The sequence below is a fragment of the Anser anser genome (assembly GCF_964211835.1).
Source record: "Anser anser genome assembly, contig: HAP1_SCAFFOLD_151, whole genome shotgun sequence".
In the NCBI taxonomy this organism is placed as follows: domain Eukaryota; kingdom Metazoa; phylum Chordata; class Aves; order Anseriformes; family Anatidae; genus Anser; species Anser anser.
In genome coordinates, this window is record NW_028153587.1 from 90,012 (window position 1) to 102,896 (window position 12,885).

The 12,885-nt window shown below is 57.5% G+C and overlaps 2 protein-coding genes and 2 long non-coding RNA genes across 8 annotated transcripts in view; all 4 read right to left on the reverse strand.

The window, feature by feature from the left end:
* The window catches only part of LOC310891879 (uncharacterized protein), a gene marked incomplete at its 5' end in the record, with an annotated part of 37,263 nt that extends 29,377 nt beyond the window's left edge, over nucleotides 1-7,886 (reverse strand). Inside the window, 8 exons of the mRNA XM_083854106.1 lie at nucleotides 4,544-4,645; nucleotides 5,277-5,384; nucleotides 5,745-5,846; nucleotides 6,206-6,277; nucleotides 6,577-6,648; nucleotides 7,086-7,151; nucleotides 7,458-7,532; nucleotides 7,868-7,886. Of these exons, the coding sequence (XP_083710232.1) occupies nucleotides 4,544-4,645; nucleotides 5,277-5,384; nucleotides 5,745-5,846; nucleotides 6,206-6,277; nucleotides 6,577-6,648; nucleotides 7,086-7,151; nucleotides 7,458-7,532; nucleotides 7,868-7,886 (616 nt within the window). The remainder of the gene's footprint in view (nucleotides 1-4,543; nucleotides 4,646-5,276; nucleotides 5,385-5,744; nucleotides 5,847-6,205; nucleotides 6,278-6,576; nucleotides 6,649-7,085; nucleotides 7,152-7,457; nucleotides 7,533-7,867) is intronic.
* LOC310891885 lies at nucleotides 1,080-4,506 on the reverse strand. 2 transcript variants are annotated; one of them, XR_014577760.1, is made up of 3 exons: nucleotides 3,428-4,506; nucleotides 2,439-2,611; nucleotides 1,080-1,420 (listed from the first exon to the last, which is right to left on the reverse strand). It is a non-coding gene; the product is annotated as an uncharacterized lncRNA (long non-coding RNA). The 2 variants fall into 2 exon arrangements; XR_014577761.1 differs by lacking the exon at nucleotides 3,428-4,506 and having other exon boundaries at nucleotides 2,439-3,234.
* A 1,293-nt stretch (nucleotides 7,887-9,179) lies between the features above and the next one.
* Nucleotides 9,180-10,342, reverse strand: LOC310891884. The gene is made up of 2 exons (XR_014577759.1): nucleotides 9,623-10,342; nucleotides 9,180-9,550 (listed from the first exon to the last, which is right to left on the reverse strand). It is a non-coding gene; the product is annotated as an uncharacterized lncRNA (long non-coding RNA).
* A 14-nt stretch (nucleotides 10,343-10,356) lies between these two features.
* Nucleotides 10,357-12,798, reverse strand: LOC310891887 (alpha-1B-glycoprotein-like). Of its 4 annotated transcripts, XR_014577762.1 has the most exons (4): nucleotides 12,432-12,615; nucleotides 11,930-12,100; nucleotides 11,059-11,355; nucleotides 10,372-10,693 (listed from the first exon to the last, which is right to left on the reverse strand). XR_014577762.1 is itself a non-coding variant. In XM_083854114.1 (3 exons), exons 1-3 carry the CDS (start codon nucleotides 12,781-12,783, stop codon nucleotides 10,359-10,361), a joined length of 984 nt encoding a protein of 327 aa, XP_083710240.1. In that variant the 5' UTR covers nucleotides 12,784-12,798; the 3' UTR covers nucleotides 10,357-10,358. The 4 variants fall into 4 exon arrangements, 2 of the variants coding, with proteins under 2 accessions (XP_083710240.1, XP_083710241.1); XM_083854114.1 differs by lacking the exon at nucleotides 11,930-12,100 and having other exon boundaries at nucleotides 10,357-10,693; nucleotides 12,432-12,798; XM_083854115.1 differs by lacking the exons at nucleotides 10,372-10,693; nucleotides 11,059-11,355 and adding an exon at nucleotides 11,362-11,562 and having other exon boundaries at nucleotides 12,432-12,670.
* Between the last annotated feature and the right edge of the window lie 87 nt (nucleotides 12,799-12,885).

Sequence of the window (12,885 nt, forward strand, 5' to 3'; positions counted from 1 at the left end):
AGTTCAGGTGTACCCAAAGGCTTCGGAATGGGGGCACTTTTTGATGGGAGAATCGGGGGACTGCTCCACGGCACTCGTCTCTCCCTTCCACTCAAGAGCGCCTTGCAGACGGCTGCTGGGCACCTGCAGTGGCACCGTGCTGGTACAAAAGTAAGCGTGTGTGGAGCATGCTGCGATCTACCTCTTCCTTAGTGACCTGCAGCGACTGGAGGGGGCTGAGGCAATGAAGCTCCGTGCTGTTCCCTCGGGCCCCCAGAGAGAAGAGATCAGCGCCTGCCCCTCCACTCCCCTCCTCAGGAAGCTGAGGGCCGCCGTGAGGCCTCCCCTCAGTCGCCTCTTTCTACCTCTAGTCTTAATAGCTGTTGTTCCACTCAGGATGGTAGTGCAGCAAAAAGAAGTATATTACACACTGTTTGCATGATGTAAAGAAATAAATAAAAAACACCACAATCTGGTAAAAACTGAGCTGAGCCTGTCCTTTAAAAAGGGGAGAATATGCTACGGAAAGGAAGAGCTGTCTTTGTAATTGCTCAGCCACTCAATCTTGCTATCGTCACCAGTGAAAAGCCGTTCTCCCCGTGTGCTGTGCCCTCGTGAAACCCCCCTCCCCAGAGCAGAGCATCCAGCTGTGGGGCCCAGCACAAGGGAGACTTGGGCAATGAGCTGGGATTTTTTTCTTCTACCCCTTGAGGAGAGCTGAGCCGTGGGAGCGTTGGCATGGGGCGCCCTGGCCAAAATCGGCCATCCGTGCAGGGTCAGGACCTGAGGAGGGCTGGCTGTGGGGAGCCTGGCCTCGGCCCAGGATCAGGAAGGGCCCGCGCTTGTGTGTGGCTGCGGCACTGCCAGTTTGAGCAGGGGGTTCTCGGGTGAGCGCTGTGCAGGGTCGCTGCCGCGCTCACAGCCCTTCTGTCTGCTCCTGCTGTGCTGCTCCCCAGCTCCCTTCCCCTGCGTTCCCTGCATGGTGGGCACAGTCTGGCTGACCCCCAGCACCGAGGACCCTCAGGCTTACTTCTCGATCAGTCACAAAGTCCTGCTGTGGGTTCCTGGGTGTTGCTGTACATAAGACCCGGACTGCTGTGCTGTATTATTCAATGTTTATTGGAAGTGTGGCCAAGGCTGCATCCCGGGGGGGGCTGCCCCAGCCCTTGGAAGAGGGTGGAGGGGGCCGTGGAGGTGATGTCTGTGCCCACGAGGACTGGTGGGTACTGGGCCGGTCGTGCACCTTCCACTGATCCGCTGCCGGGCTTGGGGGCCGTGGAGGCTGGGCTGGTGGCAGGCGGGCCGCTCTTCCAGGCACTGATGGTGGCTGCTGGCATCGGGCCTGGCTCTCAGGCGTACCACGGTGGTCAGGCTGCCTGTAGGGGCTCACGGAGCGGCTGCGGGTGTCAATGTCTGGGCTGCCTGGGCTGCGGCGAGGCGCCTGCGGAGACAGGAACTTGCTGAGGCCGTGCTGCGGCTGCGGTGCCAGGCGGGTGCGAGGCAGCAGGGTGCAGGCACCCGGCTGTGCGTGAGCTGTGGGCACACAGTGCTCTGTGCAGAAAACAGGGTGCCCTGTGCCCTCGGCTGGGACTCTGCTCCCCTCCACATCCTGCCCCAGCTTGTCTCCTCCCCAGCGCCTCGCCAGCCATCCTGACCTGCCTGCTCTGCACGTGCTGTCCCAGCAAGAAGACCTGGCCCCCGCAGAGACAGGGGTCCACAGCCGGGCTCAGCACGACCGGGTCCCAACAGCCACCGGCTGCCCTTTTTCAGAGCGCCTTGCAAGGACCAGTACTCAGCTCCCTGCCCGGCCCTGGCCCTGGCCCAACAAGGTGACGGCCTCGGCTCCCTGTTCGGGGAGGTGCTGCCCATCCGCTCTTTGGGATGTGTAATTAAACACACAAGCTCTGTGTGTGCTGAGGACACGCACGCTGGCAGCGCTCAGGTGCGGCTGTGACACACCGACTGCCCCTCTCCAAGGCAATGCCCGCAGCTGGCAGGGCTCATCCCCATGCTCCCAGTAGCTGGCACACCTTGGCTGAGGCGGACACCTGCAATTCAGGGCATCCCAGAACAGGGTGCCTTGTGCTGGGGGGGAACTGGCACTGCTGCGCTTCTCTCTCCGATGGCACCCTCTCTCAGCTCCTGCATTTCTCTTCCTGACCTCGCTTTGCCTACGGCTGTCCCTGGCTCTGCTCTTGCTGCGGAAGGGCCAAGCTTCGCTAAGACCAGCAACAGAAAAATGGGCTCCAGAACAGAATGCCCAGGAATTAGAGGCCACCTAAAGCACTGGACAGCAGAAATTTCAGAAGAGTCTGGTCAAAAACTAACTGCTCACTTCACAATACGCTAACGACAACTGCTTCCTGGCTGGCAGCAGCCACATAATAACGTTGACAAAGATACGGTAACGAATTTGGGAGGGGGAGAGGAGGAGAGGGAGCGGGGGAACAACAACTCACTGATTTTTCTGCCTCCAACGCCGGATAAGCACGCAGCATGAAGAACACAGCTATCACAAGCAGGAAGGCAATCAAGAATGCCACAGCGCCTTCTATGCAGTAACGGCCTCCTATGCAGTAACTTCGGAAATCTTGGGGCTTCGCAGTGTTTGCATTGTTCTCCCCATCCACGCCTGCAAGAACAATTGTGGACATTGCTGTGTCCTGCGCACTACTGGTAATCTCACCGGAGGTCTGACATTGCCAGGAAGTGTTCTGTTTCATTTGGTTAGCATCTTTGAGCAAGTGAAAATCCTCAGGCCGCAATGCTTCCTGAGGTTCAGCAGAAGCTGGGGAATCTGCCAAAGGCACTGCAACTCAAGGCACTCTGGAGCCTCCCTTTTGCCTCTCAGCTTTGTTTTCCCTCCATCCTTTGTTTCCCCTGCCATAATGCTGAGGGCCCAGTGTCTCAGGTTTGCTCCCCCAGCTCTTTGGAGTTCTAAAAGGTCTTAGGCGCTTGCCCACCTTCGCTGCTCGAGGCACACTCGGAGCCTTAGGGACAAAACTGAACAAAATTCGGGAGCCCAGGAGTGCCAGTGAGGCAGTGCCCCATCTGCACTGAGTCAGGGCATCACTCTGGGCCTCAGCTCACAGGAGGGGTCCCGTTTCCCATCGTCTGCTCAATGGGCTTCTCATGGCCTCGTTCCCCCAAGAGCAAGGTTCCAAAATCCCTGGGAACTGGGTGCGCTGGGAGGTGACCCCTCTCTAGCCACAGCCACAGAGCTTTGTGAGCGTCTCTCCGCTGCACTGCTCTCACATGCTGTCACAGCCCGGGGAAGACAGCCATCCTCAGGGAGCCACTCCTGCCTTCCTCTGCAACACTTGCTGCCTACTGACACTCTTGGGTTTGGCTGCTGACATGAGCTGCAAGAGCGGGTACCAGGGCAAGAACCTGCACACGCATGCTGGTTCTGGTTGGTGACAGCGGATGACCAAGAAACAGCCTTTACCTGGTGGGGCAGTTGACTTCACTGGCTCTGTTCTTTTGCCAGGGAGCGGCAGCGTGCGACCGCTTCCTCGCCAAAGCACCTTCTTCGGCACAGTCTCTCTAACCAGCCCTTTAGAAAGAAAGCAGGACAGTGTGACCCTAAGGAACCGCTCCTCCTTTCGAGGACGGTATCTTTGAAAGGTAGTGCTTCTCAAAAGACATCCCTAAAGTTTAGAAGCTACGGCCTGGGCTTCTGGGGGAGGTACTCACTACTCCAAACAACATGTCATTCACAAAGAAAAATCTAAGTGTTCGACTCCTGGCAGTCTACCAGCACAGACAGCAAAATCTGGCCTGCTGCGAGACCAGGAGATTGCAGGAGATCTTCTTGTTCACATCGCACATAGTGCATTTTTGGCACACTGCAAGATGTTGCTCAATTCGTGCCTTCAAAGAGGACAGAAAAAAGCTGCATCCAGTTCAGAGGCAGGAACAGCCCTTCTGAGAAGCATGTCCATCCCATCATGCTGACTCCATCCCATGGGAAGGGCAAGAGTCACACACATCAGGCTGAGCCGCAAGCTCTTGAACCATGTTGTGGGCACAGTTGTGGGCATCAGGGAAGAGCCCACAGTCCCCAAACAAGAGGAGAAGCACAGCCAAGTCATTTGAAACCCAACTAGAATTGGACAGCTAAATCAGCTGAAACTGAGGTAAGCGCCAAGGGTGCTTTTCCCCTGCAGTGACATGTGTCTCCCGGCAAATGAGACAGCAAGGACTGCTTGGGCTGTGCCTCCTGCCTTGAACTCGCCCAGCTGCAAGCAGCGCTGTGCGGGAGCTGAACACAAGTTCAGCAGAAGCCCTTTGCTGCTGGCTGGATACCAATGTTTGCACGGAACAGCTCGGACCACTTATGGTAGTGCTGGGCTAGCAGCTGCCCCTGGGACACGGCGTGACCCACAAGCGGCAGCAGAGGCTCTCGGCCTTCTCTGGCGCTCACCAGTGCCTGCCAGGTGTGAAATTGAGTGTCTCCGCTCTGATCCATCCCTTCCTGCTGTGCAGGTTACGGTGTGTCCACACATGGATTTAGAACCTCAGCTTCCCAAGTCTTATGGCGGACAGAGTGAAATATACCCACCATGTGCTGCCTCGTCTAACTCCTTTATGAGATCCTCTATGATGTCAGGGGATGTTGGGGAAGATTTTCTTATTTCAGCATTGTCCTTCGCTGTTAGAGGACCTGAACAGAAAGTAGGAAGTTAACTTTGGCACCAGTGCAATTTGGAGAACCAGGGCTTAGTTTGTGAAGTCAGTGAAATGACTTCCCACCCCTGGGATACCAGCTGGGCTCCAGCGCAGGAAGCAGCCGAGGGTCTGGCAAAGCCCTCCCTGGGGACACTTCTGCAACCAAAGCCCCGTGAGAAGTTTCTGTCACATCGACACCTACATCAGTAGCTCTATGGCAGTGCCCTGTTTGCACTGGGTCAGGGCATCACTCTGGGCCTCAGCTCACAGGAGGGGTCCCGTTTCCCATCGTCTGCTCAATGGGCTTCTCATGGCCTCGTTCCCCCAAGAGCAAGGTTCCAAAATCCCTGGGAACTGGGTGCGCTGGGAGGTGACCCCTCTCTAGCCACAGCCACAGAGCTTTGTGAGCGTCTCTCCGCTGCACTGCTCTCACATGCTGTCACAGCCCGGGGAAGACAGCCATCCTCAGGGAGCCACTCCTGCCTTCCTCTGCAACACTTGCTGCCTACTGACACTCTTGGGTTTGGCTGCTGACATGAGCTGCAAGAGCGGGTACCAGGGCAAGAACCTGCACACGCATGCTGGTTCTGGTTGGTGACAGCGGATGACCAAGAAACAGCCTTTACCTGGTGGGGCAGTTGACTTCACTGGCTCTGTTCTTTTGCCAGGGAGCGGCAGCGTGCGACCGCTTCCTCGCCAAAGCACCTCCTTCGGCACAGTCTCTCTAACCAGCCCTTTAGAAAGAAAGCAGGACAGTGTGACTACAAGGAACTGCTCCCCCTTGAACCATATTCTGGGCACAGTTGCAAGCACACACCAGTTGCTGCTGGCTGGATACCAATGTTTGCACGGAACAACTCGGACCACTTATGGTAGTGCTGGGCTAGCAGCTGCCCCTGGGACACGGCGTGACCCACAAGCGGCAGCAGAGGCTCTCGGCCTTCTCTGGCGCTCACCAGTGCCTGCCAGGTGTGAAATTGAGTGTCTCCGCTCTGATCCATCCCTTCCTGCTGTGCAGGTTAAGGTGTGTCCACACATGGATTTAGAACCTCAGCTTCCCAAGTCTTATGGCGGACAGAGTGAAATATACCCACCAGGTGCTGCCTCGTCTAACTCCTTTATGAGATCCTCTATGATGTCAGAGGATGTTGGGGAAGATTTTCTTATTTCAGCATTGTCCTTTGCTCTTAGAGGACCTGAACAGAAAGTAGGAAGTTAACTTTGGCACCAGTGCAATTTGGAGGACCAGGGCTTCGTTTGTGAAGTCAGTGAAATGACTACCCACCCCTGGGATACCAGCTGGGCTCCAGCGCAGGAAGCAGCCGAGGGTCTGGCAAAGCCCTCCCTGGGGACACTTCTGCAACCAAAGCCCCGTGAGAAGTTTCTGTCCCAGCGCCATCTACATCAATAGCTCAGTAGGAGAGCATACCAGGGCTCGTGCCTTGACAGGGCACACACACGTGCCGGTCTATACCCTCCCACCTGCAGAGATGCCTGGCTGACGTTTGGGCTTTGAGCTGGCAGCTCTCAAAGGAAGTCAAAAGCCACAACTTACCCAGGCCATCTCCCAGAGCTTCAGTCCTGGAACCCATCTGGGAGCCTGGATCACCTTCGCCTTCGGTCCCATCTGTAAACACAAGTGGAGTCCCTCCTGTGAACTACGCCAACATACTCCTTCTGACCAGAGTGACAGAGAATGCGGTTCAAAGAGGGGACTGCTCCACGGCACTCGTCTCTCCCTGCCACTCCAGAGCATCTTGCAAACAGTTGCTGGGTGCCTGCAGTGGCACCGTGCTGGTACAAACTAAGCGTGCGTGGAGCTGCCCGGAGAAGGGCCCTCCCCGTGCCCACCCCAGGTCTCAACTCAAGCGCAAGGTGCCTGCTGGCTCTGCAGCACCTAGATGCTCCTGCCTTCCGCTGACTTACCTGGCAGATTAACCTGAGGCTCGTGGTCCACATCAGGCTGAGGTGTCGAGTAGCCAGAGCCTACGAGAACTGCTGCAATCAAGCACAGAAGAGAAACATTCCCCGTGCATGGTGTGATCTACCTCTTCCTTAGTGACCTGCAGCGACTGGAGGGGGCTCAGGCAAGGATGTGGGACCCAGACACGAGCCAGGATTTCCAAAGCCGCAAAGGGGCCTGCTGAGCTGGAGGCTCCCTCTTGGCCTCTTCCCAAATCCTCTCTCCAGGCTGTGCGCAACACCCCGCAGGGACCACGCCGCCAAAGATGTGGCCCCTCAGGTGTTTCTTACGGGAAGATCTCTGCTGGACACAAAGGAAGACCCCACTGCAGGGGGAGCGTGCAGACCCCGGGAAAAATGATCATCCATGTTTGTCATGGAGAAGCCCCCTGGCCAGTGAGCAGCTGAACCCTTGCTGAGCTAGCTCAACAAACCCTTAACAAACAGCAAGGAAATGAACACGGACAACTTACCACCTGTGGGACCCATACTGGCAGGCTCAGGAGCAGGATTCCATGGAGGCACTTGACCAGTACTGCCTGTGGGCACAAGTGGGATCAGACACAGGTAAGGGGAGCTTCCATTGCCTCTTGGGGCCTGCCTCTTCCTCAGTGACCGGGAGGCACTGGCTGGGGCTCAGGTAATGACATGGCCCAAACAGGAAGAAAAGCCTGGGTTCTTCCCTCTCTGTGGAGAGGGGCAGGGGTGGCATCTCTCCAAGTGAAGAAATATTCAGGGCTCATTTGTGCAAGCCCCCTCACGGCACAAACGCGCTTGGAAGACCCTGAATAAACTATTACAGCCCATTAGCCATCTTCCTTCAAGGAAGCACACTCGCAACGTACATCGGGGATCCTCCTGAGGCTCCAAACCATGATCCAGCTGAGAAGCTGGATATCGAGAGCCAACATCGTCATCATCTAAAATCAAGCAGAGATGAGAGACGTTGCCATGGCATGCTGTGCTCTCCCTCTTCCCCAGCACCCTGCAGTGACTGAGGGGGCTGAGGCAATGTCACGGGACAAAGATGCAGGTGGAAATTTCCCAAGAGGGGCCAGCGGCCTCAGCCCCACAGGGGCTCAGACCCGGGCTTCTCGGCCCCAGCGCCGCTCCCGGCCCCCCCGGCAGGAAACAACCCCGCAGCAGCCACGGCCCCACCGTGCCACCCTGCGGGGCTTCTGCCTCCTGCCTGCCCCCTGCCCGCGGTGCCCGCCCGGCCCTGCTGCCATCCCGTCCCTGTCCCCTCCATCCATACGCGTGCCGCGCAGCACCATGCCGCCCAGGGTTTGGTGTTGGCCCCGGCCCTGCCCACCCACCTGCTCCCGGTGGTCGCCATGGCGCATCCTGGGCACCCCGGGCACACAGGGCCACCAGCAGGAGGAAGAGGACGCAGGCAGGGGCCGTGGCTCCCCACACTCGCACCATGCTTCCACCACCGCCGCTGCAGCTGCAGCTACTGCTGCTGTCAGGACCGGTGCGGAGCAGTGCCTGTGGGCTGGCCCAGCGTCACAATGGGGTGTCGGGATGTCACGGCCCAGCACTGCATCACCGAGAGGTATTGTGACCTCGCAGCCCTCCCGGTGTCACGGAGCAGCGTTGGGACCTCATGGCCCGGCAGCACGCTCCCTCCCCTCTATCGATTCTTTCTCATCCACTGCTGGCTGCCGGGGGCTGAGGGCATGGCAGAAAGAGGCTGGAGGGGAAGGAAGGCTGCGAGGTGGAGATAAGGCCGCGGAGGACAGGAGAGAGCGGTTCCGCTATCCTCATATCTCACAGCCTCATACTGCCCCAAAGTCGCTCTGTATCCCATCGGCAGGGTCGCCATCTCCTTCCTGCCCCCATATCCCTCCCCAGCAGCCTGCCGTATCCCCAAAGCCCCCTGTCCTTAGTGCCATCCATAGCCAGATTTCCCAGCGCGCCCCCATCAGCTCAGGTTCCCGTATTGATCACGCAGCTTCCCCACATCCCTGCATTCCCCTCATATCCAGTGCTGGTGGCATGCCATATCCCATAGCCCCGCACATGCCCCAAATATCCACCACTCACTCCTTAACGTCCCACCCCAATATCCCCCCAGTTCCCTGTACGCCACCCCCAGGGGCTCAAATGCCACCTCCACATTTTCACACGTTCCCAGTCTCTGCATTTCCAGCATCCTCCTATTGCAGCCCCACAGCTCCCACGTATATGGGCTATGGGACATTCCCCTCCAAAAGCCCAAACACCAGAGCCCCCAGCCACCCACCCCACCTGCAGCGGCTCTCCCACCCCTCCCTGGATGCCCTAACATCCCTAACACACCGGGACAACCAGGCGAGGTGACAGCGGTGGCCATCCAGTTAATGACCCGCACAAGGGCTTGTTCTGATTTGGGGGCTCTCCTTCCACCTTTTTTCTTCTCCTTCACCTCTCCAACCTGCTCTTCCCACCGTCGTGCCCTCCTCGATGCTCCTGGCATCCCTTTTCTTCCCCATCCCTCTCTCACTCTGTCTCAGCCTCTGTCCATGCTTTCATTTTTCACTCACACTGTTTGTCTCTCCATTTCATTTCTCACCCTTTCTCACTCCTTTCTTTTTCCTCACAATTTCCATTTTTATTTCTGGTCTTTCTTCATTTTCTCTTTCACAATCACCCTTCCCGACAACGTCCATGTCTCCTCCCTCCCCTCTACCACGTGAAACGACCCCTTTCTACTTCTTTCATCCTCCCAGGAACCGTTCCTTGCTTTGTTTTCCCACAGGTGAGCACCTGTTTGGCTGCACACCAGTCTTTTGGGATGCGTCTTCAGCAGGGAGCGGTCTTTAGGGGGTGGAATCGCCCACAGCATCTTCCTCTCATTAGTGTTCCTCATACTTATTCTCCTCCTGAAGGGTGTGTGGGGATCTGGCGTGCAGCTGGGAGATCCCGGCAGGGCTGGCTCCAGACAGGAACGAGGCGTCTGCGGGAAGGAGCGAGGTGGGTGGTGGGGAGCCCAAAGGTGGGGCGATTCCCCCCTCAGCTCAGGGTGTACCTTTGGTTCTCCCCCGGGCCCAGAAGAAGAGGAGGATGAGGCTGTTGATGGTGAGGAAGCAGCCGCCCACAACCAGGAGCCGTAGAAGAAGGAAGCAGCTCTTCCCTGCAAGAGGGTGGGACAGGTTAGGAGATGTAGACACAGTTCATGCGTGCTGACGGAGGGAAGGCTGTGAGCATCGTTCCGCCACCATCTCTCTTTCCCTTTCCCCACCCCTCCGTCTCCAGGCATTCTGCTCAGGTCCTGAGTGCTGAACACCCAAAGACTTTCCCCGCTTGCTTGGCTCTGCAGGAGGCACTGAGAAATTTGGGAACAATGGCTCGGGAGGCCAAGGAGAGGCTGCTGAGCCATAAAGGTGGACAGAGGGATGCTCGATACTTGTTTGGGGTGGTTGGGGTGGTGGAAGGGCTGAGAGGGAGGGAGAGGTGGGTGCAAGACTGGGTGGGCTGAGTCATGGACAGAAGGATGGTGATCGGATAGATAGAGCAGCTGCCCGGTGCAAAAATCAGCTAGTTTGGAGAGGAACGTACAGGGACTGGAATGGAATCGTTTCAGGAAAAAATGGAGAGAGGGAGGGACAGACGGATGGACAGATGGAGAGAGGGATGGTTTAATGGGCTGGTTACTGGATGGATGGGTGGGTGGATGGATGGATGGATGGGTGGGTGGATGGGTTGGTGGTGGATGGACTGACAGATTGTTAGGTGGGTGGATGGATGGCCAGCTCACCTTTCTTTTAGGCATTTATACTGATAGACACGGCTTGGCTTGTGAAGGACGGGATCCACCTCTCAGGCTTTTTTTCCTCATACTTGCAGGTAAAGTTTCCACTCTGTTGGGGACCAGCACGTGGGAGCTGGAGGACCATGGAAGTCCTTAAATTGCCCCCGTGATCTGCTGCATTGTCCTCAGAGCCTTCTGTCGTAGGGAGGACCTCTTGGCCATCCCTGTAGAAGTGAAACCTCCGTACAGTGGCGTCTCCAGGGGCCTTACAGATGATGCTCAGGAGATCTCCTGCCATCACCTCTCCCAGCGGGGACTCCACCATCAGCAGGGGCTGGGGAAGGTGGTCTGAGAAAAGGGGAGGAATAAATGGAGACGTAGCAATAAGGACAGCACAAACGGATCTCCAGTTGTTTGCCTTCCCACTGCATGCAGCAAAGCTTGGGATTGTAGGCTTCCTGCCACGACATGAGAAGAGCGCCAGTGGCAGCCACCTTCCAGACCATGCTGGTCCCAGAAAGATAAATCCTCCACCCAGAAATCCTACTGATTTTGGCGATGGGCTGGGTTAAACCACAAAGCCCACCAATCCTGATTTCCAGGTGAGTTGTCACATTGCGGGGCGATAGCTGACACCCACGTTTGGGCATCTGAATAGTTCTCAGAGAGGAGGGAGAAAGCAGAGAGAAAGATAAAGAAATCACACAGCTCACCTCCAATCTTGATCACCAGTTTTTCGCTGGTTGGGGATATGAGCTGCTTCCGACCTTGCTTGAGGGAATAGCTGCAGAAATGCGGCCCCCTGTGTTGCATTCGGGAGAGGACGAACTCAAACGTGTAGTTATTCGTCGAGCTAAATCCTGAAACTGCCCAGCCAGCCTCGCCAAAAATTTGGTACGTCAGCTTCCCAGTGATGCTGGGGGGAGTGGTGCACACCAGCGTGACAGCGTCTCCAAAGAAATATTCCTTCTGTCCCTGCAGCACCCAGAGGGTCGGGGCAGGGACTGCGGCTGGGGGATAGAGAGGGAGACAGGCAGGGGGGACGGAGGTGAGGTGCAAGGAGCAGAGGCAGAAGGGACTAACTCCACGCAAATAAAAGAAACTGGCTTTCATTTCAAGGAATACAATAAAGCACAGAGGGGACCTCGTAAAGCAGAAATGTCTCTGGGCTAGGACTCATTTTATCTCCTTGGGATTCAGCACAAGGTTGCGTCCCGCTGCGGGAAGTGATGAAAGAAAGGAGACTGCAAAAACCCTTTCCACACCCTGGGCAGCTTTGCCATGCCGGCAGAAATGTCCTTAATGTGCTTTCAAGCAATTTTATTTTTTTTTGCTGCAACTTGGTAATTTATGAAAATAGGAAATGGGGAAGGGGGGTTGAAAAGGCTAAGGGTGAAGGGTAAAACCCGTCGCTGATGCTCCTCCACAGCAGCCACTGGGAAAACACGTTTGGTCTCCACCTCCCTACCTGCCCCCAGCTGCAAACCCTACAAAAATACCATTGACCCACACCCAAAATAGGAGGAGCAGGTGTGGGAAGGAGAGGGCCGGGAAGGGGTTGGGTCTCAAGGGGTTTCCACTCACCACCAGTGTGTTGACACGAGGCAGGACCTCAACAAAGTGAGATAACGAAAAATCCCCAGCACCCAATTTCACCACTGGGTTGTTATGGGGAGGGGGAATGAGGCTGAGGGTCTCCCAGACAGTCACACCTGTGGGACCCCAAATCCAGCCGTGCCCCCAGCAGCTCAGCCCCTGTTTAAGGAGACCCCAGAGGAGTTACCTTCCTCGGAGACCATCTGGCGATGTTAAGGCCCCCCCCCCCCCCCCCAGATTACTAAGACTCCCCCCCCCCAAGCCATTAAGGACCCTCCCTGAGACCCCCCCAAGCATATTAAGGACCCCCCCCCGGGCATTAAGCCCCCTTCCCCCCCCCCGGGATATTAAGGACCCCCCCCGGGCCATTAAGCCCCCCCCCGGGATATTAAGGAACCCCTGGGATATTAAGGCCCCCCCCATGGATTTTAAGCCCCCCCGGGATATTAAGGACCCCCCCCCGGGCCATTAAGCCCCCCCCCGGGCCCACCTCGGCCTCGCTCCGCCGGGGGAGGCTCTCCCGCAGCGGCCGGGCCTGGAGCTCCGGGAGGCCGAGGGCGGCCTGGGCCCGCAGCGCCGCCAGCAGCGATCGCTTCTCCCGCAGCGACCAGGCCGCGGCCCGGGGCCTCCCCGCCGGGGCCTCGGCGAAGCGGGCCGGGACCAGGCGGGGCCGGGGGGGAGGCTTCATGGCGCGGGGAGATGGCGTCAGGGCGACGAAACGGGGTGGAAACGGGGGGAGCTGGGAGGGAACGGCCCGCCGGGGGGTGCTGGGAGATGTGGTTCGGGGGGGGAGGAGAAAGGGACAGCAGGTCTACCCAAAGGCTGCTGCTGGGAGGCTTCATTAGGGGCGTAATTAGGGTTAGGGTCGGGGTTGTTAGGAGAGAGAAGGCGCAGAGTCCCGTTGCGTGTGGGGCTGTGTAAAGGCTCCCAAAGGGAGGTCAGGT

Excerpts from the sequence above, each read along its gene's own strand:
- LOC310891887 (XM_083854114.1), bottom strand. The coding sequence starts at position 12,783 with ATGAAGCCTCCCAGCAGCAGCCTTTGGGTAGACCTGCTGTCCCTTTCT. Across the intron at positions 11,356-12,431 it reads CCCGGCGGAGCGAGGCCGAG|CCGCAGTCCCTGCCCCGACC; the intron begins GTGGGCCCGGGG and ends TCTATCCCCCAG. Across the intron at positions 10,694-11,058 it reads ACTGGTGATCAAGATTGGAG|ACCACCTTCCCCAGCCCCTG; the intron begins GTGAGCTGTGTG and ends CCCTTTTCTCAG.